This window comes from Agelaius phoeniceus, chromosome 5 (assembly GCF_051311805.1).
Source record: "Agelaius phoeniceus isolate bAgePho1 chromosome 5, bAgePho1.hap1, whole genome shotgun sequence".
Lineage (NCBI taxonomy): Eukaryota > Metazoa > Chordata > Aves > Passeriformes > Icteridae > Agelaius > Agelaius phoeniceus.
In genome coordinates this window covers 58,908,227-58,932,231 of record NC_135269.1, presented here as the reverse complement: position 1 = coordinate 58,932,231, position 24,005 = coordinate 58,908,227, and the positions used below count along the sequence as shown (strand labels likewise).

General features: G+C 35.6%; 1 protein-coding gene across 1 annotated transcript in view; it reads right to left on the bottom strand.

Moving 5' to 3' along the window:
- The window catches only part of LRRK2 (leucine rich repeat kinase 2), a 64,091-nt gene that overhangs the window by 23,542 nt on the left and 16,544 nt on the right, over positions 1-24,005 (bottom strand). The window contains exons 9-30 of the mRNA XM_054631402.2: positions 22,999-23,123; positions 22,377-22,456; positions 21,521-21,627; positions 19,756-19,885; positions 19,078-19,202; positions 17,312-17,445; positions 15,663-15,807; positions 15,248-15,387; positions 13,807-13,935; positions 13,551-13,721; positions 12,025-12,280; positions 11,603-11,791; positions 10,070-10,191; positions 9,252-9,321; positions 8,574-8,794; positions 7,792-8,042; positions 6,510-6,658; positions 4,659-4,752; positions 3,431-3,617; positions 2,862-3,043; positions 2,087-2,316; positions 945-1,072 (exon numbers count right to left, since the gene is read on the bottom strand). Of these exons, the coding sequence (XP_054487377.2) occupies positions 945-1,072; positions 2,087-2,316; positions 2,862-3,043; positions 3,431-3,617; positions 4,659-4,752; positions 6,510-6,658; positions 7,792-8,042; positions 8,574-8,794; positions 9,252-9,321; positions 10,070-10,191; positions 11,603-11,791; positions 12,025-12,280; positions 13,551-13,721; positions 13,807-13,935; positions 15,248-15,387; positions 15,663-15,807; positions 17,312-17,445; positions 19,078-19,202; positions 19,756-19,885; positions 21,521-21,627; positions 22,377-22,456; positions 22,999-23,123 (3,365 nt within the window). The remainder of the gene's footprint in view (positions 1-944; positions 1,073-2,086; positions 2,317-2,861; positions 3,044-3,430; positions 3,618-4,658; positions 4,753-6,509; positions 6,659-7,791; positions 8,043-8,573; positions 8,795-9,251; positions 9,322-10,069; positions 10,192-11,602; positions 11,792-12,024; positions 12,281-13,550; positions 13,722-13,806; positions 13,936-15,247; positions 15,388-15,662; positions 15,808-17,311; positions 17,446-19,077; positions 19,203-19,755; positions 19,886-21,520; positions 21,628-22,376; positions 22,457-22,998; positions 23,124-24,005) is intronic.

Here is a 24,005-nt window from a genome sequence, read left to right as displayed (position 1 = left end):
GCAAAAGAGAAATATTTAAAAATCAGCTTTTTCTAAAAGGAAGGAGTGTACATCTGTATTTCATTCTTTGCAGATTAACACTGTTGGCACTAAAATAGAGGGACATTATTCATTAAGAACATCCAACAAAATGGAATAGCCAAAAGAAATGGTACTTTGCTAGCTGTCATTGGAACAGGGCAGCAGGAAACATCAGCAGGTACTGCACAGCAAAGGAGAGCACATCAGAAGTGATTTTCATCAACACTAAACTGATTGCTGTGTCCTGTATCACTGCCCAAGGTGAAAAGAGTGGAAAAGACAAGTTCATTAACAGGAACAGTAAACAAACTCTTTATGTGAGTGTATTGCCCATTCATGGCTAAGCATCCTACAAAAAGAAAAGACAAGTAATGCTCACTCACCATGGAATGGCTCCATAAATGGAGATAAACACTTAGACAAAATGACAAATACATAGGGAGGTTCTCGGATCCATTCCCTATCACAGTTCTGGAATAATTCCTATTAATAATAGGATACTAAGCATACATTTAATAGCATGGTTTCAAGCCTGTATCTAGTCAGTTTTAAATTAGTCTAATTCAGATTTCCCCAAAACTTATACTGGTGTAAAAAAAAATGCAAGTTTAACTCATTATTTATTTAATCCTATTCCTTTCTTATTTTTATCAGTAAATTCAAAATATTGCCAGAATATGCAAACTATTCTTTTGCACATCACTTTGTACAATTTCAAGTCCAAAATGGTGCTGATCATGTCTTTTTATGTCTAGAATTACTGTCATATCCAATTCATGATGTATTTCAGCTCTTGTTTAATATTATTGTTCTTTCTTACTTTTTGAACAATTTTCTTTCTTCTTCCACTATATATATTTATGGTTAATTTGCTGTTCACCTACAGCTCCCTGGAAAGGAGAATTCCATTCTGTAAGTCTTACCTTGATGTTAAAAAGCCACGGCTTCATAGCATCCACCTCTGCCTGTCCTTTGCTGAGATCATAAACAGCAAGATATAAAGCCCTCTGGGTCATGAAATGAGGATGGGTACTGTAGAACTCTTCTTGTCCTAATGACCAAAATTTTCCATTGTTTAGTACTTCCTTGACTGAACATCTTCAGATCACAAAAAGGCAGAGGAACACATGTCCCCAGACCACGAGTTCAGAAGTGAAATTAATGTTTGTAGAAATTCATATAAATTGACAGGAAACCATAAAAACTACGAATTTTAGGAAGGCACTCTGTGGTAGCTCACTGATTGAAGTGTAATGTTTAAACACATACACTGGTTTTATACCAATGTAAGATTTAACTGGATAAACACGGTTGCTGCATAGACAACTTAAAAGGTTGTGATTCTTTTAAATACTGAATTTCTCTCTTATTCTTTCCTTTCCCTTTACTTTCTTCTTTTCCTTTGTCCTCTACTTTCAGCAACTTCACATAATAAATTCACATAATTAAGCACTTAAAATTACAACTAAAGCTGAACATCCAGCTTGAATGGCACTGGTCTGAGCTTATGCATTGTGATAGACTGTATTTAAATGATGACAGACCTCTGTTTAAAAATAACTTTTCTACAGCCTCAATTAGCCCTGGATTTTAGAAGTGCTTCTGTACTCCCCCAAACTTAGAAAGATTTCCAGAAATACAAGGTTCAAAGACTCATCCTAAGTGCTTTGTTGTCTGTGACCTTACAAACCTGTGATATTGCAGAGCCTAGAGAGACCTGGACTACAAAATGGAGAAACAGAGTTTAATGAAAGATTCTTCTGGTGATTACAAGCAATTTCTTACTATTCTGAAATGATTATTCTAAATATTATAGTTGAAATGAGTGGTCAAATGACATTTGGTGGTAAGAAATTCCTGAGGCTTTGAGGGATTAGCTGCGAATTTACAGAATCCACAAATTCATAGTGGAATCCACTAATTTATAAGTAGTTATTGGACTTTGGGTGTACATTTGTGATTCTACTGTCCCCAGTTTGAATTACCACAGGCTGACTCTAAGAATAAGTAATGCATTAAAATGTTAGAAAAGACAATAATAAAGGAAAATCAACTCAGGAAATACCTCCAAAGTCCCACACATTTAATATAAGCTCCTTCTTCATCTTGCCCTTCCCTTGAATGATCCAGTCTTTCACATCAATGCCTACTGTAGCTTTTGGAGAGCCTAATTCTGTTCGTTTGCTTTTCATGAGCTGTTGCAGCAGGGTGGTTTTCCCACTGCCAGTGTTTCCAACAATCATCAGCTTCATTCTGTTATAAGGCACAGCCTTCTTCAGTCGCTGCTGAAGAAACCTGGTAGAAAAAGTTTGCAAAACTCACAGAAGTGTAAAACAAAGAAAAAGATGAACAGAACTCAAGAACAAAGAAAAATCTAGAACCATGCAATTTTCTTCAAATTTTCAATATCTTGATATTTGATATTACAGTTTGATATTACTGTTCTTTTAACTGTCTACTCTAATTTCTGATTTGAAAGCTAAAGTTTAATTCAGAATATGTCTTTTTTTGCTTTGTAATTATCCCAAAATTGTGCTCTGTGCAGTGCACAGAGGAACTGGGGAACACAATAAACATATTACAAATAATTGGTAAGCATCACTTATTGCACAGTTTGTGGAAGCATCAAATTCAAGAGGTGATAATAGTATGGTCTAAACCACTCTATTTTATCTGTGTGTGTTGTTATCATAATCTCCCACAGAACAGCATGCTGGATTTCATCTGACAAACCAGCATGTCTTTTCAAAACAGCATGTTATCTTCTCAATAATTCTTTTTTTTACTGCAAATCCCAAGAAAGCAAACCAGGAATATTCAAGAACAATAGGGCAACAGACCTGATGATGTCTCTGGCTTTGCATCCCACATGCTTGAAGTCTAAATTAAGATGGAGTCCTTCCAAAGGAAGATCCCAGACTTTGGACAGTCTTCCCATTTCATCGGGAAAGAATCTCAAATCAGGATTATGACTTACATCCAGAGAAGTCAAGTTCTCTAGGAAGCCAATCTGAGAAGGAATCTAAATAAAAGAACATTTAATGGGCAATTAAATGTTAAAAAAAGGAGGAACATGAATACATTAATTATTTAACAGAACTAGGTATTATTTTTACTGTTGCAGTTCATTTTTTTGTAATAAACAGACCTAAATATCCCACAGTAAGAGAGAAAAGACCTTATAAGTAATTCAGTATACAAACTGAGTATATGACACATTCCAGGCAGAAAAGCTGAATAGCATATAGCAATTTTCCTTCACAGAGGAAGGAAATATTTGCACTTACATAACATTTCACTAACACAATGCAATTGTATGAGAGGTGACACAAAAATCAAATGAACATTGAAAACCTGCATTCAAATGAAAAGCAATTACATTTTCTCTAGGTAGAATCTTACACTTTACCTCCTTTAACTTGTTGTGGGAGAGGTGTAGCTTTTCTAGCCTAGACCATGCACATGCCTTTTCACTCAAGTCCAAGACATCTATTTGATTATGATTAAATAACAGCTCCCTCAAATTTAGTGATTTCCAGTGCATCGGTCCAGGCAAGCTTGTGATCTTGTTTTGGCTTAAATCTACTGATCTCAAACTAAAAATATGAAAATAAAAAAGAGAGAAGTTAGCAAATGAAAAAATAAAACCCAAATTAGCTGAAACCAAAGCTGTATTAATTTTTAATAAACAAGTGGATTACCTATCAGAAGAGATGGTTTTCTGACTGAAATCCAAATACAAGTAGATATAATTGTATGCAAATATATGTATGTGCAGAAATTACACAGCTCACCTAGACCTATTGGACGAGTCTGTATTACAATGAAACATGAAGCACACAAAATTGCATGCAACACCTTCCTGATTTGTTTGAGCTGTGAGATGTAGAGCCTGAAAACTGCATTTTTTCAGCACATCCATTAAATCTGCAGTTGTGAATGTTAGCATGCTGGAATTGTGCAATGTCATGTTCATCTCAGTAATATAAATTTCCAAATCTGTGGATCTGCCCTCTCTCTGGTGCCATCAGCACTCACACCTCCCCACACCTATTGGATCACCCCTTCCAGGCACCCCCTCCACAATCTCATTCTAGTGATCTGTTAAGGTCAGCAACTTTTATAAAAAAAGCAAAAGTCCAATTTTCACACAAGCAATGCTTTGAATGTATACCAAAATAAATGTCACATGCTTCTTTACCACAACTCCTTCTGGAGGAAGTGTTTTTCTTTGAGAATAAGTATCTCATGTTATTTAGGAAGTGAAAAACTAATCTCAGTAGTCTTGTGCAAAAGTCTGCAGAACTAAAAAAATTGCTGATATATTTTTATTGTTGGTTCCAAGGAAATATGAGAATTCTAGTATTCTCAGTTAAAGAATTGACAGCTTCAGCTGTCAAGGAATATATTTTCAACAACAGCAATTTGAATCTGAGGAACAGAATTTTTCAGTATCATGAAGAAAATGTGACTAATTTGTCTTCAGTTTAAAAGCTACCAAGTTCTGGATTTAACCAGTGAGGATTCCCTGAAAATCAGTAAACCATGCAGAATTTTCTGCAGAACAACAATTCTGTCATCAGATTTTCTTTATCAAGAACTTGACATTAACATTAATGAATAAAAGAGTAACTTACTGTGGTAGAAGAAGAATTGCTTCTGGAACATTAATAAAACAATTCTGAGATAATTTTAAACTTGTTATGCTGGATGACAAGTCAGGTATCTTTTCTAGAGCAGAAAAAGAGGTTAATCCTATGATTTTAAGAACAGTTTAAATTATTTTAAAGACTGGAGTTTAGACAGACTAGAAGGTCAGTCTATCATTTTCATACAAAGGTATCACCTACCAAAGGCAGAGTTCAAATCCTTTTTCTTAAAGCTTATTAAAAACTAAAGTCCCAAAATTAATTAATATATCATCTTTTAACAAATTATACATTGTTATCCTTCATCTCCTGGTGGCATTAAACACCAAAATAATCTTACTTACACTTTACTGTACTGCAAGTATACAAAAGATTCCCATGTGACCTAGGATTTGTTGGGTCTTTTTCACTGATTCATTCTTATAAAAATGAGTCTAATTGTTCAGCTGTGTTTAATGCAATTCAAAGATTCACCTTCTGAAATAATGTGACAGTAATTTCTAAATGGAAGATTTTATGTCTTGAAAGAATAAATTCTAACAGAAATTTATGAACTCTCATGGTATCATTGAAAATCCAATTTGTATAATTTTTATTTTTTTATTTTACAAAAAATATGCTATTTTTTTTATTTTACAATAAATATGCTAAGCCACTGACCCACACTCTGGATGGACTAAAGTCAAGTTTGTGTTAAGGAAAGTTCAGTTCCTTAACACTGGTCTCTAGTGAAGGGGATCTGCCCTGTGCTACCTGAGCTGTGTGCACAAGGTTTGAAGATAAAACACAGGAGCTATGGAAGATCTGCTTTTTCTGGACCAGAAGCTGAAAGCCCAGGGGGATGATTCAGGGTGTCCCAAATGACACCTGCATGCAGGGAACTGAACCAAATCTCTCTTGCTCTGACGATAATGGTGGATATAGTGTGGTAAATATTTAATCACAGCATCATTGAGGTTGGAAAAGACCTCTAAGATTATTGCTCAGCCATTAACACTACACTGCCAAGTCCACCACTAAAGACCTAAAGGCCACATTCACATGTCTTTCAAATACCTCCAGAGATGGTGACTCAACCACTTCTCTGTGCAGCCCTATTGCAGTGCTTCTTTCAGTGAAGAAATTTTCCCTAATACCCAACCTAACCTCCCCAGGCACAACTTGGGGCCATTTTCTCTTGTCCTATTGCCTGTTCCTTGGGAGAAGACACCAACCCCACTGGCTGCAGCCTCCTTTTCAGGCAGTTGTAGAGAGTGCCAAGGTTGCCCCCAAGGCTCCCCATCAGACTTGTGCTCTAGACCCTTCACCAGCTCCTCTGTCCTTTGGATTCACTCCAGCGCCTCAATGTCTTTCTTGAAGTGAGAGGCCCAAAACTGAACAGAGGATTGAGGTGTGACTTCACCAGTGCTGAGCACAGGGGGACAATCCCTGCCCTGCTCCTGCTGGCCACACTGTTCCTGGCACAAGCCAGGATGCATCTATGTATTACAGTACAGTATTAAACCTGAATTAGTACTAGATTTGCATGCTAAATCTTAGTGATTTTCTCTTCTTTGAACCTTCCTCAGCAGTGTGTACAGTCTCAAGTGCACTCAGTCATTTTTACAGCATCCACTCCAAATGCAGGAACAAGAGGAGTTGGGTGAGTCAGATCAAATGACTGGAAGCATGCTCTATGCTTAGTGATCAAAAGCTGATGCTTAGGAAACTGTATAAACAAGGACTAGTACTTGTATTACTCTTTCCTGTTCTCCCAAGACTCCAAATGTTGGTGGGCAGAGGAATTTTGTGACTTGGAATAATTTCTAGAAGGTGAATCCTATTTTAACAGATACTCACCAAGAACATTCATCCTGGCATTGAACTGCTCCAGTTTTGTACAGCCCATGAAGACATTCTCAGCAAGGGATGAAATATTGTTCTTACTAATGTTTAAAATTTTCAGGTCTTTCAAGCATAGGGGCGAACATAAGCCTGAAATCTTGTTTCTATGATAACAACAAGAAAAAACACAATCCATGTTTTATTTAGAAACTATTAGGTAAAAGGTGAAAGTAGTGTTGATCTGACAAAGTCATCCTTACACCAGTAAAGCAAAAATAAAACTTTATCTACAAAAAAACTGACTAGTCAGCAAAACCACTAGTACATGTGGCAACATGGAATAAATGACTGATATTAAAATCAGTTTAATTAATTTGGAGAGCAAGGGTCAAAATATATTGCAAGTTTTAATTTTCAGATTACATACCGGAGCTCAGTCCCATGCAAAGAGGATTGCTGCATTTGTGAGAGGTTCTGTGTACTAAAAGTATGTGTTTGCAATATTACAGAATTACTAACAACCTACAAATTTTTTTAAAAAATAATTCCTGTATGGAATGCAATTCCGGATGAGTATATAATTCTACACAACGTATTCTGGGGAGAAGAACACTAATGAAAGGAGGAGAAAGATCCCCAAAACACAGAGATAAAAGATCCATCCACTGTTATGCCAGGGTAGCATTACTAACAAAGTTCACCATCTCATTTAGCATGAACTGTAGGAAATGAATGAGACAGTATCTGCAGTTTACAGAGCTATCACCAATCTCATTGTTAAGAATATCACATGGGTATGAATTACCTCACTAAGAAATATGACAATAAGTGCTGGCAAACAAAAAGCTACATGTTTTAACCTCCTTCTGTGGCTTAAAACATATCCATACCAATACCTATAATTACATTACTATTACTTCCAGAAAAGCTTTATGCATATGAAATACAGTGGAAACTGTACTGTGTATACAGAAAACCTAGCTGAATATGTCAGACTACACAGCCCAGTGGATTAATAGTACAACAGCAGAAAGAAATTGAATTACAACTTATTTAGTATGTTAATGGAACAGCAATGCTATCAGAGTCTATCAAGGTCCAAAGTCATTCTCATATCTTGTATGTTGTAATCCAACTACAAAAATGTAGCAATTTACACATTTGGAAGACAATGTCAGTATTTTACCAGTGACTAAACAATCCTTTACATGTTGTAAAGAGTCATAATTTTGCATGGCAAATCTATTATTTCCTATTATGTTTGTTATGCTACAGTCCATTTACTCATGCTACTCACCCTTCCAGCGAGAGCTGCTCCAGATTTTCAGCTACACTTGTAAGAAATTCAGGAGTGCACACCAGCTGATTGTATGAAAGGTTGAGCTGCTTTAGAGTTGGACATCTGAGGCTGGGATCGAAAGCAAAGGAAGGGCCGATGTCATTCCGTGAGATGTCGAGGTTTGTGATGCAGTTCATCCGCAGTAAGTACGGCGGGAAAGCGCTAAATCGGTTACTGTGCAAATCCAGGTAAGTCAGGCATTTCAAGTTCTGAAAGAAATGGTAATTTGTTTGTAAAAAGCTAAAAGAAAAGATTAATTTATATGCTTGCAACTGAGTTATATTTTTATACAAATTATTAATTTATTTATATTTATCTCACTATAGAAAAGTAGCAGAAAATAGCAATCACACCAATGTAACCTATAATATTTCTACAAAAAAAATAAAGTAGAGGGCATTATTCAAAAACAATTAGCTCCATTTAATAAAATTTAAGATATTAATTGCCTGCAGTTCCATTGCCATTATTATGCTACTTAATATCACACATCTTAAACCAGTTCTCTGCAGTAAATTACTTAAAACAATCCCATGAAAATACTTTTCTATTTCTAATGAACATGAATCCACTGAATGAAAGTTGAGTAAATGTATCAGGCATGCCAAAATATACACCCATATTCTTGAGTAATATTGCTATGGATACATTATTAAAATATATATGGATTACATTATTAGAAATCAACACTTTATTTTAACTAATTTCAACTTGTGTTACATAAAACTATGCAGAATTACTTCACACAGTTGTTCTGGAATGTTTGTAAGAGCATTTTGGTGGAGCTCCAGTTTCTCAAGGTGTTCCAGATGACTAGTTAAGCAGCTGTTCTGGCTGATGGCATCGATGTTCTCCAGCTCGTTTGATGAAAGATCTAGTGATTTAATATATTCTTTCTCTGAGATCAATGAAGAAAGACTGTCTGATGATCTCATATGTGATGACAATTTTGAGATGCCTTCTAGTAAAACAAAAATGTGAAAATACCATTATTTAATTTATCACTATCACTTAGGTAAAATTACAATCATTTAGCTTGGGATCTAAAGATGCAGAAGAGAGTGAATGTTTGGATATTGGTTAAGATCCAAATCCATGAAGAATTCTATTAAGACACAGAAATTTATAAGACAGTAGGGAAAGGGAAGAGGTGAATGTTTATGCACTGCACAACAGAAGGAATTTTTGAAAGCTAATAAGGGCACTCATGAAACTTCATTGCCTACATAAATTATTTGTGGAGTCCAAGAAATAAAAATCTCTATATATGCATTATTTGTACTTTACTCCAGTATTTCCAAAATGTATCCTCCTCTTAAACAAATACATAATGTGTCTCAAATCTTTGCATGCTATGCTTATGAAAGTCTTAAGGCTGCAAAATCTGTTATATACCTTGAATTGTACAGTTTACTTACTGGGGGATTCATCTGAGAGCAAGAGTTTTCGTCTTTGTTTCATTAATGGTTCATAATCTGAGCCAGGTCCCTGCAAAATCCAAGAGAAAAAGTATTTAGGAACACATGCATGTTCTGAAATCATCCAAATTCAGTAAAACTCTTCTTATTGTGATTTCTTTTTATCAGAGCTTATAGGAAGAACACAAAAAACTACACTTGAACTCAAAACAACAATAGGTCACACCTTATAAAACATATTGATCCATGAAATATGAAAGAATGGTAGATTTAAAGTGCAATGGAAGTAGTGCATTTCTGGCAACCCAGAATGACTTTCACCAGAGTGCAGTAATAGAATGAAGCAGAGTATTACAAAACATAACCCTCTCTAGGAAAGCCAGTCTCTCCAGTTTACCTTTACAGTTAATGGAAAGAGACAAGCTCCTTCCAAAGGAACCTGACTTCTATTCCACCAATTTGTCCTCTTATGTCTCCTTAGGGAATCAGTCTCTCTCCATGGATCATTACTGAAGATCAGCTTCACTAAGGGGAAGTTATTTATTGTGACTGGGCTCATGATCCCTGTATTTCCATTTGAACACCAGACTGGAAATTTGAACACTTCAAAAGGGTGTCTACTCTTTAGCGATCATAATTTTTTTCTGACATAAACTCATCCACACAGTGCACCACAGCAGAAGGAAACACTGAATGGCAACAATGAGACAAAGCCCATATTGGTTACATGACCTTTCCTATCACTTGATTATTAACAATTTTGGAGTAGGCTATGTAGATGGACTTAAAAACCTGGAATGAGCATGGATCTGACTTACCACAGAGTAGGAATGTCGCAGCAAAGTAGGAGAACCTCTCTGACATGCCATTTCCCTACAATATAAATCAGCAACTGCAATGGAATTGGACTTCTTTTTTGTAAAAAGTGAGCCTTCATTTCCTTGAACACAGGAAGAGAAATAGGTGAGAAAATGTGTTTAAAGATGAGGCTCATCATTCAACTGTACTATAGATGCTGATGTACAAAGAAGAGATGCATTTCAAAAGCATTTCAGTACTGGCAGGATCTCACTGGTCAATTCTGTGTGCAATAGGCCAAGAATGTTGTCAGCGTGTTTTAGAGCAGAAGGGCCAAACTCACTTGACATTCTTCAAGTAGGACCTGGAGGTGATTGCAGGACCTGCACTGAGGATTTATGATACAAAATTTCCATTGGCTTGGGATTATTATGCATGTTTCATAGCACATGTTTCTGCTACTTCAGTGTAAATAATTTTTTAAAATAGAAAAGAGTTGTATTTAAATAGATAAATTGGCACTCCCACATTTATTGAGAATGAAACATCAAATGTCACTCTGGATTTAGTGATTTAGGAGACATTTGATGTCATTATCTGGAGACATTTGATGTCCCTCTTCTCAAAGCTACTTTTAAAACCCCAAAATCACTCTTGCATTTTTTTAGGATAACAACTTTTCTACATGGGGCAACAAACAGGCCTACAGAAATTAAAAGTGGTGCTGAATGATATACGGAAAAAACCAAAGCAGAATAAAAAAGTTCCTTAGGATTCTCTGATTCCAAAATTCAAATTCTTCATCTGTGTTTATTTTAAGTAACCAGCTGCTCTAAAACAAGAGCAACATTTGAACAACAAGAAAAAAAAAATTAATAATTAAGGTTACTTTAATTATTAAGTTGCTGGTATTACAGACACAAATGCTGTCTTTCTGTAAGTTAAAGGCATTCAAATGTCCTGGTTACAAAGAATGTTGTTTGCCTGAACATAAACCTGTCATTTACACTTTCAGATCAATTAGTTATCTTTGGGATAGGGCTTGTTTCACCTACTTTATTTGTTAATAACATAGTCCTCTATAGCAGATCTGGTTGTATGAACTTTATTTACAGATTACCCAGGGAACAGATGAGTTTCTAGATCACAATACACCTGACTTCATGATGAGACAAATTGGGCTCTTGAAGCTCTTGCTTTTTGTCATAGGCTATAAAGGCAGCTCAGAAAAAGACAGAAAAAGTCAAATTGAAATTCAGTTGCAAGAATCTTACTCTTTCTCTCTAAAAACCACTGAACACATGACAAACTAATTCTAAATGTATAACTGGGTAAAATTCTTCAAGGTCTTAGTTTTGTAGATGACGCACATACTCACCACAAACTATTTTCCAATGTTATCCCAAATAAAATTTTAGATAGAAGTTTTTTCTTCATGGGAGGTGTTAAATCTCAAATACAAATAAACAACTTTATTTCATTTATGGCTACAGTCTACCCTAGTACGTTAGATTTGGATTATTAAAAGCAAAAAAGAAAAGAAAAACAATTACCTTCACTATCAATATCATCACTCAAAGGAAAAATACTGTCCACTAATGGGTCAGGTATGAAATTCCAGTCATAGTTTCTGTCCACTCCATCTTCAGACAAGTTTGGATCAGAGGAGGCTCTTGATCTGTCCTCTGAAATGTTCTTCATCTGGAATTTGAGCACCATCCTTGCCAGTGCAGAACCTGCATCTATATGTACAAGAAATGGAAAAGAAAATAATCTCCAAGAAATCTAAGTAGCTTCAAAAAATTACAGAAATAACTTGATTTATTTTCAAGTTTTGCCAAACTTTCTATAGCAAGCTGAATGCTCTGAAGAGATTTTCAGCTGAAAGTCTTCACCTAAAACACATTCATAGTATCATCAGAAGAATTGACACATTCTGTACACATTTTGTACAGCAATTTCTATATATACTCACTCTGTTTTCTGGTTTGAGTCAGTTTATCTGGGAACAAAGGAATGAGCCAGGAAGGCTCTAATCTGCCAAAACCAAATCCTCCAAGACAAATACTGCTGTTGGTGACATCAAGGCTAAGTTTCTTTAAGAGCAAGCTGATGATTTGGCTGTCTCCTCTCTTTATACTGATGGTCAAAGCACTCCGAACATCCTGCTCTCGAGCACCACTGGCTAATAACAATTCCACCAATTTAGGATTACTTCCTTTCTCACAAACCTAACAGAGAAAAGCAATTAAAAAAACAGTTAAAACAAACCAAGAATATGAAGCATTCAAGTAAAAGCTCAGACTGCATTAAGATGCTTGTCTCAAATATGCTTGTCTCAGAGTGACTTTATTTTAAGGATTGTGTCTCTTTCTCAATTATGCAATTCCTTATTCCTTGGAACATATGCCTGCCTAAGGTCACAGAGTACCAATTTTAACTTTCATCAAGGCTTTGTCCAAATGTACCAAATGCTTAAGATCTGCAATTGTAATTTTTGTCATGAGTGCACACAATTTTCAGGCAGAAATGAATGGTAATTTATCTACTTTGGTTATTTAATGTGGCTATGGCAACTCCACTTATTTATCTGTTTAGTGGAAAATAGACACTTAGGGGTTATCATCTGGATATTTAATGAACAGGCAACAATAGTCAGTCTCATCAAGCCTTGCCTAATGATAGTGAGCTCAGCTCTGCTGGCTTTAACTACTTGAAAGGAGGGTGCAGCCAGGTAGAGATCAGCCACTTCCCCCCGGCAGCCAGTGCCAGGACAAGAGGACATGGCCTCAAGCTGCTCCAGGGCTGCTCATGCTGGACATCAGAAAAAATATCTTCACTGACAGGGTGGTTAAGCATTGAAACCCTAAGTGGTGGAGTCCCCATCCCTGAAAGTGTCTAAGAAACAAGTGGATGTGGCATTTAATGCTCTGGCTTAGTTGACAAGGTGGTTTCAGCCAAAATTTGGACTTCACTATCATGAAAGTCTTTTGCAACCTTTATGTTTCTATGGTTCAGTCAGCTCCTCCCAATCTCCAAGTCTGCATTGCTACATAGACCAGTGTTGATTGTGAATATTAAAAACATTTTCTAGAAATATTTTCAGTTACTTTAATAAGTCCACTGTGGTTTCCTACATTGATTTGACTACATCACACTCTGTGAATGGATGGCCAGTTCCAAAACCAGCTGTGCTTCATCACCCACAAAGTTCTACCAGCAGAAGTGAACACTTCCTAATTCCCTTCAGACAGTATTGGTGGGGTTCTCTCAGACTATTTAAAACTGACACCGAACCAAAATAAAGAAGTGCTTATGCAAATCACTTAAAAAAATTAAATTTAAAGGTGGTCACAGTTAGCAAGAAGCACTTGTAGACATGTGGGAGCAGTGTCTCTGTTCTCTGTGTTCAGCCAAATAAATATTTACATGACAACAGAAAGGAACCCAAAAGCACAAACTTGTAAGCAATAAAATTGTATAAATATTTCCATATATTACCTGATAGATCAAAGAGTTTGTCTTTGTCTTCTTATTAACATCAGCTCCCAGTAAAAGTAAACATTCAGCCATAATACTATTGTACTCCATACATGCTTTTTCCAGCATTGTATTTTTTAACTCATCATTTTCAGCTATTTTAGCAAAACATCTACAACACAGGCTTTGAAACTGAATGGAAAGACAAAAAATAAAAGTTAGGACAAAAAAGCACCAACATTTTTAGGCTGTGGAACTGTCAAAGAAAAAAAGATACCTGTTGATCTCGCTGATCAGTGAAACACATAGACATCTGGTAGAAAATGACTGTGTCAAATGATTCATTTATCAGCAGCTTTGCAAAACAAGGTGACAAACCAAGAATTGCCAAGATTGCATGAAATCCCTAGGAATACAATGAGAACATTGAAAGAAGTACAGTGTTAAAGTGTCACTTTAAAACAGGTCATGCAACAAAATGAAATTTCAACCAAAAAATTCATGCTTTAATAGTTAACAAATAGGAAAAGTTTGGGAGAGAAGGCAGAAATAGCAGGTGTCTCTGTTTATATAGGTGTAGTTACATGCTTGTTTAGCTGACTCACTTAAACAGATATTAACTGACACTTCGAAAAGTCAAATATGCAACATTATATCTGGGAACATCCTGCCTGGCAGTGACAAATGTACTTGTGATTTCCTGAAAATGTAAAGAGGAAACAATCTCCTTCTAACGATATGCAATGAAGATACATCCCCTGTTCTACTGTGCTGCTCTGTAATCCCTGAATTTTAAAAGAACTATTAGACTAAATGAAAAAAATCAACAGGTGCATCTAATAACTAAGAAGAAATACAAAATTATCCCATGATTCTGCAAGTAAAGTTCACCCAGAAGGATGAACTGGGTAAATTATGGACTCTGTCCAAACCCAATTGAAACGAAATCACTTGAAGTAACTTCCTTATTACAGCATACTGTTTTTATTTCTCTCTGTTTTGGTTGCTAAATGTAGAAAGGCTGGGCAAAAAACAGAAGCAAAGAAGGGAGGCTGTATTTGCAATATTTTCATATTTATATGAAAGAGAAATATAGAAACTCTGACAGAAAGCTGATGTCACATGCACATTCTATCCCACTAGAAAAATGAAACTGGTAACAAACAGGGAAAACTTCTGAAGCAGAGGAAACAGAATTTTACACAAGGATTAAATGTGTGTTTACAGACAAAGAACTCTCCTTCCATATACAGATGTGGCTCCAAAGTCTAATAGTATTCCAGTAATATATTTTCTTAAATACAGCATTCCTACACTAAGTTTATTCCTGGTGACAAGGCTGGGAACTAAGTTATCTTCTATGACTTCTCAAAGAAGGGCAATCAGTACTCTAATGATGATTACTTCATGAAATGGTTACAGATTGACAGAATGAGGGATCATGACTGAGAAATTTGTTCTAGCTTACAGATCTCAGAAGTTTTAGATAAACACTTAACCTATGCTTACACATTCTGGATTGAATATGTGCCTCCAAGAAAACCATCTCTACAACAAACATCTCAGTTTAATTACAAAGGTTTATACTAATCTAGTAATTTCAATAAAATCAAAATCAAGTAAATAAATAAGGAATATACTTAAATATAACTATATTAAAATAATTTTCTATGGTTTTGAGTTTTGCTTCCATGTTCATAGACAGAAATGACACATACATGCATCTGGATTTCAGTGACTTCTTTAAATCGTCGCAGGGTAGAAACCAGAACTGCTGACAGGACGTGCATGGTTGCAATACACAAACTCTTCCTTGTAATCAAAGAGCGTAGAAGACTCAAACCCAAACACTGTATGTCTAGAAGAAAAAGAAATATTGTTCAGACACTGATAATTCAGACATTCTGATGGAATAAACCCTTAAACTGAAGTAGTCTTTCAGTAACATTCCAGAAAGTTACTTGCACAAGCTGTTATAGGGCCAGGCATAACTACAGTGTGGGTGAATCTGGGGACTGTGCAACACTGCAGCCTCCTGTTGCCTAAATCACATCCAGCACTAAAGAGAGCAACAGATCTGGTACAAACCTCCTACCATGCCATTCTCATTCTGTGACAAAACACCTTCCCTACCTTGTTCATCTGGATACATCTGTAGGGTGTGAAGCACAGTGTCAGTAGCTCCTTGCTGGGTTAAAATTTCCAGTGCACCAGTGCACTCAGCTACAGAACCAAGCAGTTTTAATCCACACTTCTGAATGCTAGGATTTCCAATAAACTAATGGAGAAAGGAAGATAAAATCAGATCAAGATTGTTCTGCTTGCAATGGCAACAGAGGAGTAGCTTGTTCTTAAGGGCACTCTGTAATAACAAGTGAATGCTGTTCTTAAGTGAAGTTACAGCTGATGTGACAGTAAATAACAACAATCACAATTCCAAAAAGATTTTCCTATCAACCACCAGTTTCAGCTGCTCATAACATCCCCAGATTTTAATCTTTGATTCTGAAAATATTCTCTAGCTACTTTTCTGATGAAAAATCTGATTTTTCCTCCTCAAATTCTCATTGATAAGTTTACATCATTTTTCTAGGGCAAGCAGAGGGAGCATTATTTCCTTTGTGGTTAAAAAGGAAATAATACAGGGTTTGTTTTTTGGTTTTTTTTTTGATAACTGGAAAAAGTGATAACCATGCTGGCAACTGAAAAAATATTAAAAGAAAAAGATATGAAGTAACATACCTATTACCATCCCCCACCTTTAGATGGAGGAAACCTAGATGAGGGCCTAGATCTCTGTCACAGCCATCACAAATCTGCAAAATTACTTCAATGGAGTCATGTCCATCTCTTCCTCCTTATTCTCTCACTAGTTTTTAATTAAATGTGTCAATTTCTAGCCCTTCTGCCTGATATTGTAATACCCCGAATCACAAACCAGCTGCATTGGAAAATGCAATCAGGATGATCACAAAATATTGACAACCTTCTGGAGCAAAAATTATCTTACCTCCTTTGTTAACTTCTCTATCTGATACCTTCAGGTCAAGATGTCCTTTAGACACTCTAGAACTATTTCACTGATACATTACTTGCTCTGACTTCTATAGTAAGAGACATAAATTTCCTTGACTTAATCTGTTTGGCAACCTTAAAATTCCTGAGAGGGACTTCTAAAAAACTAGGAATTGCTACATTTTGATTGTGATCATGTGAACCTTGAAAATCTTGTAGAGACTGGATTCTTCTGAAGGCCATGAAGATTTCCAATCACTAGGATTTGAGGCTAATTTGCTGTGCAAAGTTCCCAGAGTTTCCTTTGCATAGACTGAGCCTGCTTCAGCCTTTCATTTTCAGCTTCTCCTTCAAGGTACTGTTATCATTCTATTTTACAGGGGCTGGAAAAAGTTGAACAGTGAAAATAATGCAAACAACTGAGCTGTCCACTCAGTTCTATGTGTAGCTGAGGTGTAGGCATGAGGACACTTTTCATATTTACACTAGTCTGTTTTAAGAAAATAGAAATACCAAATAAATTGTATCCTTGAAAAAAACCCAAGCTTTTTTTTTTTTAAAAATAAATATCCTTTGGAATTACTGCATAAAGAATCATCTAATACACTCCAGAAAATAAAGTAAGAAGAAACTCTAAAAGATTCATGAAACTTGGGAGTTAAGATTAATGCTACAAAATCAGAATGCAGAACTAAAACTTACAAATGATTCACTGCTTCAAGTGTAAAATAATGTCAAAATCCATTAGAATAAAGCTTTAACTATACCCTGTTTAAAGCATTAAGCACCAATGAGTGAGTTCCCTCCAACAGACACTGGCTTTTAATGACTTTTCCTGTAAGTGCAAAAGCAGCATCTCCCACATCTCTGGAAGAGCCATTCTGGTGTTCATTCTTTGTACCTGCAACAATGGAAAACAACCTTCCTCAGAACAGCAGATTTCATATTCTCCCCACTGTTAACCCAATGATACAATCTAACAACTGAGGTGACTCAGAGAGCATATTTCAGATCTCATGGTACTTTCAGAACACTGTATTGCAGAGACTGGAATCCTTCCAGATTTACATTGTAATATGAGTACATTGTGCTTAAAAGGAAAATTTCACCACATATTTGCTCACTGCTTACTATGAAAATACAAAACCATGCCAAAGAATCTGTTCTAAGGTACATTGCAATCTATTACTTTTTGAGCTATGGAGTTCCCTGATACCTACTTCAGAATGCCTCTTCCATCTGGTAAGGAGACACTATAGAGAAGCTATAAACTATTTGTTCTTGCTCACTTGGCAGCACACCGCAGGACAAATTTACACACAGATGACATTAAGTGGAATGTGAGCATATACAAAAAAAAACAGAGAAAACCAGTCTTTTAAATTAACCACTGTAGCTTTTGGCACTTGCAGTCAAGTGACACTACAGAAAGTAACCAGAGATCCTTTCATAGGCACTTCAGCATTCGTATTTATTGTGATTATTATTTTTCCCATGAATTACTTTTTTATTCCCTAATTAACCTGCAAGTTCCAACACCCAGTTGGTGCTCTCTGTGTTTGATTACACTTTAGAAGGGCCTCACTTCCAGGGTACTGGCAAGCAAAGTGCCTTGCCTCCATGTTAGAACACATATATCAAATCTAAATCTTGCTCTTCATTGAAAAAAGAGGAAAGTATTAGGATTAGAACTCAGATAATAGGAGGGAACTGAAAACCTGCAATCAGTCTGCATATTGATCAGGTTACTATTTTCAGAGTTATTAGTTTTGTAAATGTTCAGCTCAAACTGCTGAGAGATACCTGCAAAAAGTTGCTCTGAAAAAAAATTAGTACCCATGACTGTACTCCTACACTCAATATCAGAGGAAAAAAAGCAAGATTTCTAGCAGTACATTGACAAAAAGAATTAAAATTTTTCCAAAATTCTATTAAAGCCATAAAATTAGTAAAGAACATTTTTCCACCCTCTGGACCGCTGATAAAGAGGTTTTTTTGGAAAGGAATTTCTAACTAAACTACTCAGTTTAATTTCTCCTTGTTGATAGAAAGTAGTATATAACTGTATATTTTATATCTTTAAATATATTTTATATCTTTAAATATATAGATCACTGTCCAGTTTTTATGTTTCTTCCAAGAGACACTATCAAAACAATTGCATTTTGTGGTACAACAATTTTCATGTCACTGTCATGGCTTGCTCTCACTTAAAGGACATTGATGATGCAAACCACAATGACACTGACAACTGCACACTCATTCCCTGAATTCCTTAGAAGGAATGGAGCTAACTCTTCAATGATGACATCAAGGGGAAATCAGCAGTGATCAGTTTCGTCTGTTACCTTCAATACCTCAAATATTTTCTTCCATCTTGTATGTTCCTAAAGACTTACAGCTGTTCTCTGATATATACAGAACTGCAATTATTTTTTGAAGTCCCATTAAAGGCTGTCTTATTAGAAGAAAGACTAAAGCCCAGCTATCTGATTCTATTCTCTGATTTAGGGTATGCCTTTGGATGACTTACTGGGCATCATGAAGTGTAAAAGGACTCGAAGTGCTTCCAGTTGTACAGAGAGTGATTTTTCATGTTTCCTCATGGCTTTTACAACTTCTGATACTGCTACTGTCATTACATCCAGATGAGGGAAACTGAAAATATTGTTCATAAAAGAAATAAAAATAATGCATTTCCAAATTTTACATGTATTTATCCTTAATTAACACTGTTTGATAGCCCTTTGGAACACTGTAAATCTGAAATATAAATTAAACTGTGGTACTTTTTTTCATCATAGCAAACTATTTTCATGCCATTCCATTAATTAAGTCTACGTAAGTAACTGCATCCTAGCCAACAAGAAATTAATATTAACAAAATGCTATTTTAATAATCAGAGGTAATTTTGTGGGAAATTTCTTATCTCTCAATGCAATCCAGTGTGGCTAACAGAAGGGGAGACCACCCAGAGATTGTCCATTTGAATCTCACTGCTCAAGAACCATGAAGGAAAGAATATGCAGCTCCCTACACACACCCACTTGGGCACTTGACTACAGGGCTTACCAAATTCCATGTCTTAAACAGGGCTGTCAGTCTGTGGTCCATTTCATTACCAGTCAACAACTTAAATGTAATCACTCTTGGCACAGAATCTCAAAACCCTTCACCATGAAAGTGGACATGCATTTCTAATTTTATTACCTTCCTTCAAAAACATGATTCAGAATCCTGCAGGCACTTTCAACCATTTCAGGAGAATGTGGATGTTTCCTCATTATATCCAAAACATTCATATGTATGCCTTTTGCCAGTAGTGTCTTCCTAATATTTACTAAGACACAAAATAGAAAGCATCCCATAAGTAAATCTTTCTTTCTGTGTAATTCTCAAGCACAACTGGTTTTCCTCCTTTTTTTTCCCAATGTTTTCACCTCTTCAAACAGACATTATAGTATAAATTAAAATGGGAAACAATTTGAGCTGAAGCTGACTTATGTTTGCATAGCTTAATAAAACACCTTATAATTTCTGACTGTCTCATAAGTTTCTATACATCTGCTATTTTTACTTAGGTAAAGTTAACATATGGGAAGAAGAATGTATAGCCTCACTTATATTTTCAGAAAAGTTTATTCTTGAACTTTTTCCTTGTATTTGAATTCTGTGATCATGTAGGAAAGCTAGAGCTTAAAACTTAAAAAAAACCTTCTAACTTCCAAAATGAAACTTAAAAAATGAACTTATATTTATTAATTCTCTTTATTTTGTTAATTCAATTTTTGCAAATTCAAATATCCAAGCACGCGTTGTAGCTATAACTGTAATTAATAAAAATCAGAACATTATTAAAATTATCATAGTAACTACCACCAAATCTTGTTATTCCCAGCTCAGTACATCCATTTCAGATGGTTAGTTCAAGCAATACTGCATTATGCCAGAAGGTTTTACTAAGCTCCTTTATGTCTATCATTTCTGCTGTAAGCACATCCATTCAGGGGGAAAACAAAAATAATAATAATTAAAAAAAAAAAAGAAAAACTTGCTTTAGACTTCCAAAAGGAACCAGAGGCCCACTTGTCAGTAACATGTTATGAAAGTACCTGGTATATGACAATAGTATGCATACATTTATGAGATCTATTTCTCAGTATAGATACATACTGATCTCATAAATAATTATAAAACATTTTCTGTGTTAGGTTTTATGTACTTGGATGGCTCAAGAAACTGGTGATAAAACAATGCTTTCTCACCTAGAGAATGGTAATTAACTGCTAGGATTTTTCTTCCTATCTAGCCAGTGGTTTTCAATGTGCAGTCTGCAAACCACTTGAGGTCCATAACCATTTCAAAGGATTCTGTGAAAATTATCTAATAAAAGCAGGCCAACTGTCAGTAGGCTTAAATACTCTACTCAGGGGTCCACATCTCCACTGAAAATTTTTGAGGGGGTCTGCAAATTGAAAAAAGTTAGGAAACCATGTTAGGGACACAATCAGGAGTAAATCAATCTTGAAAACTGTCATGCACATGCTTAACTTTCTACACAATTTGATCCACTGAAATCAACAGGACTGTGTTAAGCAAGAAGGTGGTATTTGTTGGGCTGTGGTCCTTATTCATGTGATTTTTCAACAAATGCTGCTCCTGACGAAATCCAAACGTGTGATAAATATTTAAACAAGCATACAAAGAGAGCACAGTTTTTTTCATATCTCCTGCTCCAAAAAGTAGCAATTGCAACACATAATGTGGCAGAGAGCTCTTCATTTCCTCGTATTTTTTGATACTAGCCAACAGTAACTTTTTCAAAGCAAGGAATAAACTTCCTACTTATCACAAAAACATAATATTCTAATCACAGGGAATACTGAATTCACTCAACAGTACACTAAATTCTCTTTAATATTTTTGCAAAAACTTTCTGCTGAATGAGAAAGAAAAGATGATTAAAGTCTCTTACCATTTTGTTGTGACAAAATTGCCAAGGTACTAGCAGCTGCCTGAAACACTTCTTTTGAAGAGGAGTGCATCAGCATGGTGAGCATCACTGCTCTGTCTATTGGGAACCTTTCAGAGAGAAACAAATCACTGCACGTTGACTGTATTACAGCAGTTACTTCATAACTGCAGTTCAGCTTCTTAAAGAGGTATTATGTAACATAATGAAAATTTCAGGTGATTGCTCTTGGCCTCTAATATGTTTCCAGAGCAACAGCTGACAGAAAACTCTTTCTAACCTATGCAACTTTGTCTAGACTGAGTCTCACTGAATTCCTTGGAACCATGCTTTCCAAGGGACCTGAGGTCCAGAAAGGGTATGAACAGGCTTACACAAATTGAGCGACTACAATTTTAAGGAACTCTGAGAAATAGTTTAAGTAAAATGGAAATTTGTGTCTTATCCATGCCCAGTAGATTCTCCCTAATTAGGCAGCATTCCCTCTATCAATGCCTTTTCATCTGTTTTGTGGGAAAATGAGCACTGCTTTTCTACACTCCTTACATGCTAGGTATCTTAATCTTGTCTGTTTACCCAATTTTTACATTCTTTATCTGTATTGCAACAGAAGACAAAATTCCTCATGAACTGTAAAAATTAGCTCTAACAGGCTGTGTTCTGACCCTTTAGGAAAACACTAGCAGATTTTCCTGAGTCAAGGTTAGCACACTTTGGAAGAAAATTTCCCAGGTGTGGTTGATCATCATGCATTTCATCTACTATAAAATTAAACATAATTGAAAAGTGAAACATCAAATGGCTTAACAACAGGCACTCTTTTTTCATTTCCAAAAATCCAGTTTAAGACAACACTGACTGATTATCTCCATCTCCAATCTTCTCGTGAAGGTTGTGTTGATACAGAAACAGATTTTTCAAAGCCCAGCATGCAGCCTCCTAAATAGAAACCAAAACAAAAAGATTAAGAAAATATACCTCTAGAAGATTAACAATATATGAAAAAACTTAAATAGTTTGACTGCTTTTCAGTTCACAAAAGAGGTACAAGGCACTTTATGTAGAAATAGAACAAAATGTACACTGTAATATTCTTTATAGCTTAGATAGGCCTGAGTTACAAACGTGTGACAGTCTCATTATTCGATTTTCATTTTGATATCTATTTTAGGACAAGATTAATTCTTCTGCTGATGGGCCTGTGTTTGGTTGTTTGATACAAAAGAGGTATGTAAACAATCTTTGCATGGCCAAAGTTTCAGGTATAAGCGTCATCTTAACTACCTACATTTGATTTGAAGAAGTAAAACCTCTTAAGACGAACAAAGAAAGGCAAGAAAGGTAAGATTTATTCTAAATCTAACCCAGACATTACAGCCTTTTTTTTGCCTGAGGATAGAGATGAGAAAAGCATGTTTCAAAACACTTTATTTAATACATAATACAGTCTTTCCATATTCCCATCACCCATAATTTCTCACCAGCACATCTGTATTTTTTCGGTGCAGTTCTAATGCTCTGTAACACGCTTCCAACCAGCATAACTTTTCTTCCTCCTCCTCTTCTTTTCTTTCCTCTAAGTCCCGGTTTAAGAATATTGTTTCAGCTGGAAATATAAAATATTTACAATAAATTCTTATTGTGAAAACAAAACACCTCTGTCTTAACCTTTCTGTAGTCATGCAGGCACTCACATTGGCAATGTGTGAAAATCAGTGGGAAGATAAGCCTTTTCTGGGAAGGGAGAAATCTTTTGCTATAAACTTTGAGACAGACATGCAGACTTAAAAAATGTCTTCAAGGTTATAAAGGGGGTGAAAAACTAAAGTGTAGCATAGTAAATGTCACAGAGTTACAGATCAGTCTAGGCTTTGGCTCTGAAAAGACCTGCATGTACCTCTTCTTGTTGCATATTTATGTACAGAATACCACAGACATAAAATGTAACTGTGAATCATTTGCATGGAACCACTTGTTACAGAGCCATCTACACTCTGAAGCAATGCTGTTTAAAACAAATGCAAATTGCAGTTGCTAAGAGAGAAATAGCTCAGAAAGTGCAACAGAATTTGAAATATGTAATTTTCTACCTGTGATTTTCAGCAATTAAGGGAAAGAAAGAGATACCAACACTGAGCATAATATCTGAGGCATAATGGAATGTCTACTGATATCTAATCTTTGCTATTTTGGGGCCTCTTAAATAAACAGCATTTCTACTGACTTTTATATGGAACAATTACTAAAGGACAAAAAGGATCAGGTCCTTAACTTTTTCCCACTAGCTAACTAATTTCTGTCTGAACTGTACTCAAGGAAAAGTTTACATCTTTTAATTGATTTCAGAACTCAAGCACAAGCATTGATTTGCTGCTATCAACTGCCACAGTACGAGTACTGTCATACCTGGCAAACACAATGCCAAATCAGTGCTGTTATCACTGGAGACTTAATGTTAAGAAGAGATTATCCAAAATTTGTCTATGAA